The 14,953-nt window shown below is 40.4% G+C and overlaps 1 protein-coding gene across 4 annotated transcripts in view; it reads right to left on the reverse strand.

The window, feature by feature from the left end:
• The window catches only part of ZNF143 (zinc finger protein 143), a 69,707-nt gene extending 54,754 nt beyond the window's left edge, over nt 1-14,953 (reverse strand). For 2 of the 4 annotated variants that reach the window (XM_064288453.1, XM_064288450.1), the window contains exons 1-5: nt 14,843-14,937; nt 2,068-2,182; nt 1,650-1,742; nt 728-811; nt 112-195 (exon numbers count right to left, since the gene is read on the reverse strand). In XM_064288453.1, the coding sequence (XP_064144523.1) occupies nt 112-195; nt 728-811; nt 1,650-1,742; nt 2,068-2,182; nt 14,843-14,884 (418 nt within the window). In that variant the 5' untranslated portion in view covers nt 14,885-14,937. Of the gene's footprint in view, nt 1-111; nt 196-727; nt 812-1,649; nt 1,743-2,067; nt 2,187-14,842 lie in introns of all 4 variants that reach the window. The other 2 variants (XM_064288452.1, XM_064288451.1) reach the window with 2 other exon arrangements.

The raw sequence follows: 14,953 nt of genomic DNA on the forward strand, positions 1-14,953 counted from the left end.
ACAGTTGTTCTTTTACATGACAGCACTTCAGCAGCTAAAGGTAGGTCTCATTTCTCCCACACTTCTACTTCTCCTTTAGTTTTTATTTCCTATTTCCAAAGTCATTTTTACCTTTGGAGGTATGGTGAATAAATGCAGTAGTTCCATCTTCTAACTGCACTGCTTGACCATCCTCTAGCCGCAAACTGTCCCCTGCTCAAAAAGAATGCTTACATTTAGATCCCATGTTTTCTAAGCATACTCTAATGAATTCACTTAACAACAGAGTCAATAAATCATTAAACACATTTTAACAACTTATACTGACTCTTACTGGTTCTCGGATATTTAAATATTTTCAATAAAACTGATCTGAGTGTTTAAAGGTTAAAAAAAAAACTAGAATGCTTATTTTAGGAATATATAACAGGGGGTAATGAGAGTTGAAAGAAGAAGAAAATGAAAGAAATGCAGGATTTGGCTTAAATATTAGGAAAACTTGCTAAGGACTCTTGCCCATTTATCTCCAGAGTGCAATCCAGTAACTTCTTTTCCATTATCTTCGAGAGAAAATTTTGATTGTGTTAAGACGGTCTTTAGCGCCTCTCTTTGACATCCATTGATCTATTCTTTCAGAAGGAGGATTAGCAATCAGAACCAAGTTTAAACAGGACAAAAGAACTGGAGACAGCAGATACCGAAGTATGACAATAAGGATGGTTTCCTGTGCTGTATCTTAAATACTTACTACTTTTCGGTATAGGTACGTGTTGAACATAGGCAGCAGAGCCATCCTCCAACTGAATGACTTGGCCATCTATGAGTTTTCCATCTGAAACACAAGATTCAAACCAATAAATAAACACAAACAAAAAATTTTAAACTTCATACAATTTCAAAATGATATCAACTATAAAAACATACACTACTTAAGATCATGTTCATCTTGATTCTTCCCTCAATGTTCTGAGGCAATTCAATAACACATCCAGTGATCCTACAGAAAGCAGAAAATCCTCCCTCAGCCATCCTTCCTCCCTTCCAGTTTTCTCTTAGATGAGTTCAAGAGGAAGAGTGGCTCACCACAGCAGGCTATATGAGTGGAAACGCTACATAATTTTCAAAGTCCCTGAGGAACAGTGACCCTGACCATGGGGAAGCAGAAGCTGGGAAGATAGACAGATATGGAGGCCAACTGTCATTCTCACCCCCTGGGGGTACAACACCCTTGTCTATGTACACATGTGCTCAGTAGGTTTTCAGAAAAATCAAAAAGTTTGAAAACTGGGCTGTTTCTTGGAGCAAAGTAAACACTGACTCACAGATAATGTTATAAAAGCAAAATCAAAGGTCTTTATTCAGGCATATTTTATATGTTTTTATAAATAATAACCTGAAGTAAAGAAGCAAGAAAGGCCCTAGCAGAAGTAGGTTAGGGACACCCCTCCGCCCAAACCTGGACCCCAGTTAATTTTGATACTCTTCAAATATCTCAAAGGGTGTCTCCAAATTATTGAAACAAAATTTACGTTAAATCGAAATGATTTAAAATTACCATGCTATAAAGCATTTTTAGAAGGGATTGGAAGGGGGATATACTTGATAGGTACTCCAACTCTGAGGTTATAAATCACTGGTATTAACCAATCAGCTGTATATGAGGCACATACCTTTAGAATTGTGTTGTATGTAAGCGGTAGAACCATCTGCAAGTGTTACTGCTTGCAAGCTTACACCTTCCATATTTTCTAAATTGTCACCATCTATTAAAAAAAATTATTTCCTTTAGATAGCCATTATACGTGCGTGCTGATTAAATTATTTTAAATACATTTTTAAAAATGAGAACTAGACAAAAAGGCATAGAGCCTAACTTAGAAGCAAATGGAATTTTAGTATTAAAAAATATATATTTCCCTGCCCTATTGTACTCAGCATCCACAGCAAGGTAAAAATGCTCACAGAAATGCTTAGGTTTATGTTAAATTAGGAACTGTGAAATAAAGACAGTGTTGTAACGTATCATTTTTCCCTTGAGATAAGTGGTATTTCCAGACCCATACGATCACTTTAAGCAAGATTGCTCACCTGCCACGGTTACTGCCTCTGTCAGGCACAGGGTAACGTGTTGAGCCTCCATTCCTCCTCCAGGAAACTCTGTCATTCCCTGAGAATCTCGATTTATCTGGGCTAACAACATTTTCTACCTTGAAGAAAAATATATGTGCTTGAGAACAAAGAATAACGCATAGTAAATAAAAGCAATAAAGAATATTTATGAACCACAAAAAACTGCTAGGGAAGTAAGCAGTACCTGAAATTAACCAAAATTTCACTTAGTATGAGTTAACAGTATTAATTTAAACTCCAAGGCCTGCTTTTCATAATTCAGTAGGAAACTACTGTGCACACTGATAAATCTTGCCTATCAGTTTTGTCTAAAATTCCCACAATTACAGTTCTTTGGGTTTAACATGGTTTAAGATCTCCACATACTGTTGTTGTTGTTAGATGCCATTGAGCTGTTTCTGACTCATAGCGACCCTATCACAACAGAACGAAACACTGCCCGGTCCTGCACCATTCTTAGAATTGTTGTTATGCCTGAACTCATCGTTGCAGCCACTGTGTCGATCCACCTCGTTAATGGTCTTCCTCTTTTCCACTGACCCTGCACTCTGCCAAGCGTGATGTCCTTCTCCAGGGACTGATCCCTCCTGACAACATGTCCAAAGTATGTAAGACACAGTCTCGCCATGCTTGCTTCTAAGGAGCATTCTGGTTGTACTTCTAAGACAGATCTGTTCATTCTTTTGGCAGTCCATGGTATATTCAATATTCCTTGCCAACACCACAATTCAAAGGCGTCAATTCCTCTTCGGTCTTCCTTATTCACTGTCCAGCTTTCGCATGCATATGATGTGACTGAAAACATACTATCCATCAGCAGATCATGTTGACTCAATCTTCATAAATTTATCGTTATCCTGGCCACTTCTTACAACCTTCCCCATTACTTCCCTGATCGAAGCCACCATCTGTCACCTCCGTTACTGCAAAAGCATCCTAACTGGTCTCCCTGCTTCTACACTGGCCTCCCGACAATATCCTCTCAACACAGCAGAGTGCCCTTTGGAAGAAAAAAGTTATATCTCTCATGTCCTCAATGCCCTCGATGACTTCTCCTCAGAACAAAGGCTAATAGTCCTTACATTGGCCTTTAACGTCAATGATCCTGCCTCTCATTTCCTATCATTCTGTTTCATTTATTCCACTTCAGCCACACTGACATCCTTGCTTTTCCTTAAACATGCTAGGCATTTTGTTGCCTCAGGACCTTTACACTTGTTGATCCTTCCACCTGAAATGGACTTCTCGCGTATCTTCATGGTCCATCCCTTTACCTTCAGGTCTTTGTTCAAATGTCACCTCAACGAGTGCTTCCCTATCTACCCAACCCTGTACCTCCTTCAAACTGCACCTCCTAACCCTCTCAACTATGGCATGCCCTGCCCCTCTTCCCCTTCCCCTCTTTATATTTTTGCATAGTCCTTGTTATTTGACATGTCACATATATTTACTTATTTTGTTTGTTAATTATGTTTCCCCATCCTCTAGAATGGACACAGGTTTTTGTTTGCTCACTGCTGACTCTAGTGCCTATAAAATATCTGATTTTAGTGTCAATATTTTAAATAGCAACAGGCAGATACCAAAAACCCAAAACCAAACCCAATGCCATTGAGTTGATTCATAGCTACCCTATAGGACAGAGTAGAACTGCCCCATAGGGTTTCCAAGGAGTGGCTGGTAGATTCAAACTGTCAACCTTTCGGTTAGCAGCCAAACTCTTAACCTCTACGCCACCAGGGCTCCAATATGCAGACAGTAGTAATAATTTGCAATTATATTTAAGACCGTTTAAAGATTTTTGTTTTAGAAATACTGTAAGCTGTACCCTCTTTGGACCAAAGCTGTACTGAGGGACTGTAGTTCAGACTCACGGAAAGGTTATCAGTGCTGCGGTAAGTCAGTCAGAGGCTGACTTTTCAGGGATTCCTGAAAGGTCCACATTCTCTAACAGCTGGCAGAGCAGGATGAAACATCTACAAACTAATGAAGAGGATTAACACTTGCTTGCCACCTCCAAAGACGACCACAGAAGCCTCAAAGTAACACTGGTACCCGGCTCTTAACACCTCTGATAAGGATAGGATTGGGACAGACTAATTTCAGAGCAAGTGTCATCACTACATTACAGAAATAAGGTAAGGAAACGCAAGGGGGAAAGGCTGTGTGATCTGTGCAGTATTTATCCAGGAGATGAACTCTGCAAAAGGCAGATTACAAAGTCACTGGCGTCATAATGTTAAGAAATGTCTGTGGTTTAACTTTAACTCAGGCTAAATAGCATTTGTCTTTTTCATTTGAATACTCCTAAATCTCCAAATAACTAGAACAACATGAAGCATTAACAGGTAACTGACATGATAACTGCAGTTAAGTAAAAATTCCCTTTTTTGAAAGCTGATAATGGTTAAATTTCTTTAGGAAAGTTTCAGTAACTATGGTTCTCATCCTGATGAAAAAAATCCAATGGAACTGAAAGATCCACAGATGACTGTTTACTAGACACAAACTTCCAGCAAATACATGGTGTAGTGATGGGAGAAAGAACTCAGAAGAGCTCAGATGAAAACTGTAATTACCAGAGGTGATAAATGATGGCAGGTGTACAGCTCATTTTATTTTCAAAGTTTTCAAAAGACTCTGTGATACAGTTACTGCCCTTTGTTAAGAAAATAATTACAAGATGAAAATATGATGGTGAAGAAAAGGTCCCAACAAGCCAAAGATCACCCTACAGTCGCTCATACCACATCCATCAGCAAGTCTTGATCACTTCCGTCACCGACATTCTCAGGTGGTGTGGAAATGACTGTATAAGATGAACTTGACATCTTCAGGAAGGGTCACCTTATGAAAGGTAGTCAATTTCATTTCCTTTAATAATGAACTTATGGGCCACAATCACACACAGAGTCGGCTGTCATGGAGCACTGTCGGAATCACCAAGGTAGAAATGATGCTTATGATAAAGCTCTTGCCCTTTTGGAAGATGACGGTGTGTGTCAGCATAAGGAAAAAAAAAAGAAACTCTATAGAAATGTGGCAAGTGCTGTATGATTTTGCAGCAGGCAAACATGAAATATTTAGCAAACAGACTGCTAAGCAACTGGGGCTAAAATGTTAAATGGAATTGAAAATGGATTGTAACTCAGACTAAATAATTCTTATGTTGCTTCACTGAATTCTTCACATATCTCCCGGGAATAAGCAAAAGAAGGGAAGGTATCCTTTGATGACTCATTGGTTTACCTACTTGTGTACTAGACTCTATCTTCGCCTGTCTACTTAAGAATTTTTTAATTAAACTTTTTATTTTGTGGTAATTATATATTCACATGCAGTTATAAGAAATAACGCAGATTCCTTGTGACCGTTGCTCAGTTTCCTCCATGATAACATTTTGCAAACTCTAGTACTATGTTTTTATCTAAAAGTTTTATAGTTTGCTTTACATTTAAGCCTTTGATCCATTTTAAGTTAATTTTGTATAAGGGGGAAACTTAGGTCAAGGTTAATTTTTTTTTATATCTCCTCTTGTCTACTTAAGGATACCGCTTCTGCAATTATTTCCTTACAGTGAATATGTACTGAAATAAAGTATGTGTTTAACTTAAATAATTTCTAAAAGAGGTAGAAAATAACAACATATACCATCATACGAAATTTAAAATCAAGTAAATAATGCTATATATTGTTAAGACCTAATTATCTTTCAAATCCATTCAATTCTCTCAGACTGTCTTAATTCAGAGTACCATCATTCACGGGTGGCACAACTGTTCAATCGGTTGCTAGCCTAAAGGTTGGTGGGTGGTTCAAACCCACCCTGTGGCACCATGAAGAGAGGCCTGGCAATCTGCTTCCACAAAGATTACAGCAGAGAAAACCCTATGGAGCAGTATACTCTGTAACGCACAGGGTTGCCATGAGTGGGAATCGACTCAATAGCAATGGGACAGACCATTATCTACTTGATTCTATCAATTTCTGAAAATCCACTCCTACTCTCCTCCCATCTAATCTCCACAGCACAGTTCAAGTGCTCCAAAATCCACAGCATGCCTCTATTACAAAATCTTTAAGTTTCCCATTTTCCCAGTACAGTCCAAATTTCACGATCTGAACTCTATTAATTCCTTTAGTAGAATGATCAACTGTCTTCATTTACCAGGAGGTTTATCAAGGAGGTTCCAGGGACATATACTTTTTTTTTTTTTAATTGTGCTTTAAGTGAAAGTTTACAAATCAAGTCAGTCTCTCATATAAAAATTTATATACACCTTGCTATATACTCCAGATGGCTCTGGGTGGGTGTATATACTCCTAGCTGCTCTCCCCCTAATGAGACGGCCCGCTCCTTCCCTCTACTCTCATGTCCATGCCGCCAGCTTCTAATCCCCTCTGCCCTCTCATCTCCCCTCCAGATCATATACATTTTATAAGTTAAAAAAATAAATTTTAGCCAGGTATTATTTTCACAGTTTTTAAAATAAAACTAGTAACTTTTTTTACACCAGAAGCATTACCTTTGCCTCACAGATACAACAAAAATAACGTGAATGTGGACCTAAAAGGTAACAATTCCTAGGTGCGGAGAAGCAGCAAGGGCAGTCCAGGCACAGGGAAGAGCCTGACTCGAGGTGCCTCTCCCGCACTATCCAGATTTCAGTTATTATCTGAATCCTACAGCATTTGGCTTGTAGCTCAGGCCACTCTGAATTGCTAGTCATGTTTTGATCATCATAGCTTTAATCTGTACATGGTTGTATAATTTGTGGGACAGCTATGTATTTGAATCCTGCTTGGCTCCTGGGCAGTTTACCTGCTGCAGAGCTTCATTCAGTTTCCTCTTTAAAAAATGGGAAAGCACACACGTGATGTTGTTGTTGTCAGATGCCAGTGCGCTGATGTTGACTCACAGAGACCCCATATGACAGAGTAGGGTTTTCTAGGCTGTAATCTTTACGTTAGCAGATCGCCAGTCTTCTCCCTTGGAGCTGCTGGGTGAGTTCAAACCACCACCTTAACTGTTGCACCACCAGGGCTCCTTACGAACCTGATAGGGCTGTTGGTAAGGATTAAGGGAAATAACGTATAGAAAGTCCCTAACACTCAGGAAGTACTCAACACGTTTCTTTTTTTTTTTTTCAGGTTTGGAAAGTGAAGCTTACAGAACCTTGTTTTCAGCTACAAGGCTTCTGGCTCCTGAAATTTAGCGCTTTTCTCTCCTTTTATCAGTCCTTAAACACTTGCTTCCAGTCTGCCGAATTAGACTTTAAGCCTTCAAAAGTAGGTACAGCATCTTACGCAGATTTGGATTTTTGACACCCATGATTACATGTTTCATAAATACCTAATGAGTTTAACACAACTCATGTTTGCAGAGTGCTTTACAATTGCTCTCCTTCATTACATATATCCAGCAATACTGATCTTTTAGTTCCTAGAACACACTTAACTTTTCCTGCCTCAGGGCTTCTGCACATAGTTTATTCTGACGGGAATACTATTTCCCTCTCTAGCAGAGAGCCAAGGAGCCCTGGTGGTGCACCGTTGAAGTGCTTAGTTGCTAACTGAAAGGTTGGCAGTTCGAAACCACCAGTTGCTCCACAAGAGAAAGACGTGGCACTCTGCTTCCGTAAAGATTACGGCCTTGGAAACCCTATTGGGCAGCTTTACTCTGTCCTTTAGGATCGCTGTGAGTTGGAATTGACTCAACAGCACCTAACAACAACAGCAGCAGAGTCAGGTATCACCTTCTATCTAAAATAGGTCCTATCCCATTCTACCAACCAAACCAAACTCGCTGCTGTCAAGTTGATTCAACTCAGCAACCCTACAGGACAGAGAACTGTCCCATAGGGCTTCCAAGGCTGTCATCTTTACAGAGGCCAACTGCCACATCTTTCTCCCATGGAGCGGCTGGTGAGTTTGAACCACTGACCCTTCAGTTAGCAACCACGCACTTTAACCACTGTGCCACCAGGGCCCCAGTCCCATTCTACCATTATCCTATTCTCTATCACAGCACTTTCTATATCTTCTTCATAGCACTTATCAGAATTCGTAAGTGAATTCTAAGATCCATGATGGCAGAGGCCCTGTCTTTCCTGTTCACCACTGAGTTCTCAGTGTCTATGAAGGGATATCACTGCTGACGTCAGATGGATCTTGGCTGAAATGCAGAGAATACCAGAAAGATGTTTACCTGTGTTTCATTGACTATGCAATGGCATTCGACTGTGTGGATCACGACAAATTATGGATAACACTGCGAAAAATGGCAATTCCAGAACACTTAATTGTACTCATGAGGAACCTATAGATAGACCAAGACGCAGTCGTTTGAACAGGGCAAGGGCATACTGTGTGGTTTAAAATCAAGAAAGGTTTGCGTCAGGGTTGTATCCTTTCACTATACTTATTCAATCTGTATGCTGACCAAATAATCCAAGAAGCTGGACTATATGAAGAAGAATGTGGCATCAGAATTGGTGGAAGACTTATTAACAACCTGTGATATGCAGATGACACAACCTTGCTTGCTGAAAGCCAAAGGGACCTGAAGCACTTACTGATGATGACTCAAGGCTACAACCTTCAGTATGGATTACACCTCAACATAAAACAAAAATCCTCACAGCTGAACCAATAAGCAACACCATGATAAATTGAGAAAATATTGAAGTTGTCTAAGGATTTCATTTTACTTGGATCCATAAACAATGCTCACAGAGGCAGCAGTCAAGAAATCAAATGAGATATTGCAAATCTGTTGTAAAAGACCTCTTTATAGGGATAAAAAACAAAGACGTCACTTTGAGGACTAAGGTTCACCAGATCCAAGCCGCGGTGTTTTCAATCACCTCATACGCATATGACAACTGCACAATGAAAAAGGAAGACTTAAGAAGGAAGGACGAAGAAGAATTAATGCCTTTGAAGTACAGTGTTGGTGAAGAATACTGAACATAACATGACCTGCCAGAAGAATGAATAAGTCTGTCTTGGAAGAGGTACAGCCAGAATGCTACTTAGAGACGAGGATGGCGAGACTTCACGTCATGTACTTTGACATGTTCTCAAGAGGGACCAGTCCCTGGTGAAAGACATCGTGCTTGGTAAAGTTGAGTGAAAAAGAGGGAGATCCTTAAGGAGATGGACTGATACAGTGGCTGCAACAATGGGCTCAAACACAGCAACAATTCCAAGGATGGTACAGGACCGGGCATTGTTTTGTTCTGTTGTACATAGGGCTGCTATGAGTCGGAACCAACTCGAGGGCATTTAACAACAACATAAGAATTCCTGGCTCAAGGTAGGAGCCCTGGGGGCGCAGTGGTTAAGAGTCTGGCAGGGCAGCCCTAAGCTGTCCTATAGGGTTACCGTGATTGGGAATTGACTTCACAGTAATGGTTTTTTTTTTTTTTTTTTTTTTGCATATGGTAGATGCTTACTAAATATTTGATAACCAATTGGTACCAGAGTGTGACTAGTTAATTCCTTGAGATAGGATTAAATATTAGACTTTCTTTTATTCTAATGCTCTTTTCACCGTGCCTTAGTTTTTACAATACGTTGCTGTATGTGGGTATATATCACGTATTAACTGCCACTAACTTAAATGACTGTAACTTCTTGTAACCATTACCTCCATACTATATAAATTTCTGTACTTTCAATACAAGGTCTAATGCATTCATCATTATTTAACTCAAAGATGTATATAAACAACATGATAACACGCACGCAATAGCATTTTATATATATATTTTTTATTCAAAACACTATATCATTCTAAGAACTACAGACGTCTCACTTTTTTAAAGTTAAAGAGGAGGGTACTAAGTGCAGGACAGAACTCAAAAGTAAAAAGATCAGACTTAATGGTCTGACAGGGACTGCAGGAACCCCCGAAATTCTGGCCCCCAGATGCTCTGTTAGCCTAGAACTAGAACAATTCCCGAAGCCCCCTCTTCAGACAAAGATTAGACAGGACTATAAAACAAAAAACAGTACACATGAGGAGTGTGCTTCTTAGCTCAATCAGGTACACAAGACCAAATGGGTGGTTCCTGTCCGGAGGCAGGATGAAAAGGCAGGAGGGGACAGGACTAGTTGAACAGGCTCAGGGAACCCAAGGTGGAACGGGAAATTGTGCTGTCACATTGTGGGGATTGCAACTAATGTCACAAAACAGTATGTGTATAAATTTTTGTACGAGAAATTAACTTGAGCTGTAAACTTTCACTGAAAGCACAATGAAAATAAAGAGGGTACTTTGTATGTTGCTGAGTAGATTAAGAGACTGGGCTTTTGAGTCAGTCATAGGTTCAAGCCCAGCTTTGTCACATGATAGTTGGACAAGTTACTCTATACTTTAGTTGACACATCTGCAAAATAACAATAGTACTTGCCTTAGGTTTCTAGTGAGAATTATGAATTTATGTATATATGTAAAGCACTCAACAAATTATTTAACTCAGTGCCTCTAAAACCAACAAAACCTATTGCTGTTGAGTCAATTCCGACTTATAGTTCTACTCTGTCCTATAGGGTCACTATGAGTTGGAATCGACTCAACAGCAGTGTTTTTTTCTTCTTGTTTTTAAACCAAGACTGTAAATCTTTACGGAAACAGACCACCACACATCTTTCTCCTGTGGAATGGCTGGTGGGTTTGAACCGTGGACCTTTTGGTTAGTAGCCAAACACTTAACCACTCCACCAACAGGGGTCATAACTCAGTGCCTTAAAAAACAAACAAACAAAAAAAAAAAAACATTGCCATTGAGTTGGTTTCGACTCCTAGCGACCCTACAGGACAGAGCAGAACTGCCCCATTAGGGTTTCCAAGGAGTGCCTGGTGGATTCGAACTGCTAGCCTTTTGGTTAGCAGCTGTACCTCTTAACCACTACGCTACCAGGGTTTCCACTCAGTGCTTAGCCAGAGTTAAATTCGGGTAAATGGGAGTGGAATTTTAAATACAAAAAATGTAGTCTGGAGTTAAATGCCTGTGTCTACATATTAATGTACAAATACTTCTACAAGGTGAGGAGCTCCCATTGCAGCAGAGTTTTAAGACAGGATAACAAGTATGGAAAAAGGTGGAGAAAAGCATATCATTGTTTTCTATGAGAGTGGATCTCCCAGTCTAAATCCACCTAAAAACAAAATCATCTTGATTGACAGTACGATAAAGCTTAAAATGTTATCTTATGAAGGCCAACCCTTAAAATGCACATTAAGCACAGAAGGCAGCAACACATCTTTCAAAAATCATTATGTCCTGAAATAAAGTCAAGAGCTCATAGACTCAGACCTAAATAAAAACTCAGATTTTAAAGTTTAGATAAAAACCATAAAACTAAGAAATTATGAACACCTCAATACTCAGAAAAATTCTCCTCACTTCACCATAAACTACATATGCATTATAAACAATAACAGCTAAACAGTAGAGGCACAATTCCCCAATGAAGCTAGGTCATCTTTACTTGAAGAATATGATGAACCCTGACTTCAAAGCAGTATCCCAGTGCAAAGTATGGGGTATGGACATTTTGCAAATCATATATCTGATAGAGGACATGTGTCTAGAACATATAAAGAACTCTTCAACTTAATAATAAAATGACAAATAATCCAATAAAAAAATACACGAAGGATCTCTGATTAGACATCTCTCCAAAAAAGATATACAAATGGCCAATACATACATGAAAAATGCTCAACATCATTAGCCATCAGGGAAATGCAAATCAAAACTACAATCAAAACTTCACATCCACTAGGAAGACTACGATTAAGAAAAACGAAAACAACAGGTGCTGGCCAGGATGTGGATAACAGAAACTCTCATCCATTGCTGACTGGATTGTAAAATGGTACAGCTGCTGTGGAAAACAGTTTGAAAATTTCTCAAGAGGTTAAACACGATTACCATATGATCAAGCTATTCCACTCCTAGGTATATACCCAAAAGAATTAAAAGCAAGAACACAGATACTTGTACACCAATGTTCACTGCAGCACTGTTTACAATAGCCGAAAGGTATGAACAGCCTAATTGTCCATTGACAAAAGCCCAAACCCAAACCCAGTGCCGTCGAGTCGATTCCGACTCATAGTGACTCTATAGGAGAGAGTAGAACTGCCCCGTAGAGTTTCCAAGGAGCACCTGGAAGATTCGAACTGCCGACCCTTTGGTTAACAGCTGTAGCACTTAACCACTACGCCACCAGGATTTCCGTCCATCAACAGATGAATGGATAAACAAAACGTGTGGCGTCTGTGTGTGTATACACGTATATACACAATAGAATATGTTACTCAGCCATAAAGAGAAACGAAGTCCTGATACACGCTACAACGTGGATAACCTTGAAAACGTTAAACAACACTTTGTGGAAATGAGCTGCTCTTAAGGGTGATGGAAAAATTTGGGAATGGTTTCACGGTGATGGTTGAACAACACGGTGAACCCAAGTAACGTCACCGAAGAGTACAAATGAAAACTGTTGAAATGGCAAATGTTTTGGTACCTATATATTTACCCAATTAAGAGGGGGAAAAAAACAACCAATCCACAAGAGATACCATGTCACACCCACCTAGATGATATAATCAAAAAGAGTGATAACAAGTGCTGGCAAAATGTGGAGAAATTGGAAGCTGTGTGCACTGCTGATGGGAATATAAAATTGTGCAGCTGCTTTGGAAAACAGTTCGGTGTTTCCCCAAGAAGAGTTACCATACGACCTAGCAAACTTACATCTACACAAAAACTTGTACACAAATGTTCACAGCGACACTATTTATAATAGCCAAAAAGAGAAAACAATTCAAATGTCCATCAACTGTTGGAGAAATAAAATGTGGTATATCCCTACAATGAAATATTACTTGAAACAAATATTATGAAATAAAAAGAAATGAAATACTGATATATGCAACATAATTGAATCTTGAAAACGTTATGCTGAGTGAAAAAAGTCACAAAAGACCACATAAAGTATGATCTCATGTATAAGTAATGTCCACAATAGACAAATCCATTTAGTGAGAAAGTAGATGAGTCATTGCCAAGGGCTGGGAGTGGTGTGGGGGGCTGAGGGGATACCAGGAGTGACTGCTAATGGGTACAGGGTTCCTTTTGGGGGTGACGAAAACGTTCTAAAATTGTGCTGAGAGTTGTACAACTCTGTGAATATATTAGAGACCATCTAATTCTATACTTTAGATGCATGAATTATAAGGTATGTGAATTGTATCGCAATAAAACTCTTATTTTCTTTAAAAAAGGCTACGGGCAAAATAGCCACTCATACCTGAACTATTTAAGTAATTTCCAAATTAGTTAAAATATCCCAGGATAAAATTATGCATATTACGCGGCTTTTGGGTGATCTCCTCATCACATATTCTTTTCCTAAACACTTAAACTGAAGATCCCGAGGTTCACCCTTCAGCCAAAGACTGGACAGGCACACAAAATGAGACTAGAGACTAAATGCACACACCAGCCCAGGGGCAAGGACAAGAAGGCAGGAGGGGACAGGAAAGCTGGTAATCGGGAACCCAAGGTCAAGAAGGGGAGGGTGGGGAGAGTGTTGACATGTCATGGGGTTGGCAACCAGTGTCAGGAAACAATATGTGTATTGTTTAATAACAAACTAATTTGCTCTGTGAACCTTTATATAAGTATAAAAAAGGAAAAAAAAAAAAAAGATAAACTTAAGATAGCACTCAGTAAGAAATACTAAATATTGCATAGGTTTTTGTCAACCATAGCACAACACAAGTATCTTCTAGTAAGATTCAGGACAAAGCTGACCACAACCTCAAACCTACAATTTCTCACCACATCCCTTATTTTACACCTTTTAATTATACCAGCTCGTTAGACACTTCCAAAACAAAGCCTTAAGTTGATTTTAAACAAATAATACATTTAGCTATGGTACTCCTTTCTTACATTTCTGACTTGTTAATGTGGGGGAAAAAAAATTAATGCTAAAAAGCAAAAGGAGAATAAAAATTGGTTTACATTCCACAATGAAATGTTACAAAACATCTATAAGTATTCATTCACTATTTAGCCAAAATGATAAAACTGCCAATTATTAATATTCAGTGTCGGGTCTCAAGGGCCTAAAAAAAGGCAAGTCAGGGAAACAAATCTGTGCACGATCCGGGGAGGAGAAAATTCTGGGTGCGATCTGCAGACTGGGGTCCCGAGCGGGCCCTTGTCCAGCCCTGCCGCCAGCGCCCCAGCTGGGGACTGGGGCGGACCGTGGGCCCGGCGTCCTCGCCGGAGGAGCTTCGCCTAGGCAGCCGCCTGGCGCCTGGGGACTCGCTCCGCGCGGAGGTCAAACCGAGAAGCGCCGCCGGGCTCCCGAGGGCTCCACCCTCCCCTTTGTTCCTCCCTCCCCTCAGCGGTCCCCTGAGGGGAACAGGCGGGGAACAGCGGGCAGAAACCGGGGGGGCGGGGGTTGCGTCCTCAGCAAGAAAAGCTCCGCCGCCCCAGAGTGGCGGCCGCGGGTTATTAATAAACTCCGCTTCTGCCCAGCCGCCTCTACCGCGGCCGGCCGTAGGATAGGCAGGGCCTGCAGCGAAGACTGAGCAGCCACGGCCGGAGCCCGGGCCCAACTGGGCCCGCGCCGCCGCGCTGAGGGCGGCGGCCGGGCGGAGAATAATGCACACTGGGTAAAAACACATTTATATACGAACCTCCGAGAAAATTTTCCAACAATTCCTTCGTCCGACCACCATGCACCAGGACAGGAAACAGCCGCCCGGCACCCGGGCCCCGCAACCCGCATAGACTGTCTGAGGCCCGCC

Source organism: Loxodonta africana, chromosome 7 (genome assembly GCF_030014295.1).
Source record: "Loxodonta africana isolate mLoxAfr1 chromosome 7, mLoxAfr1.hap2, whole genome shotgun sequence".
In the NCBI taxonomy this organism is placed as follows: domain Eukaryota; kingdom Metazoa; phylum Chordata; class Mammalia; order Proboscidea; family Elephantidae; genus Loxodonta; species Loxodonta africana.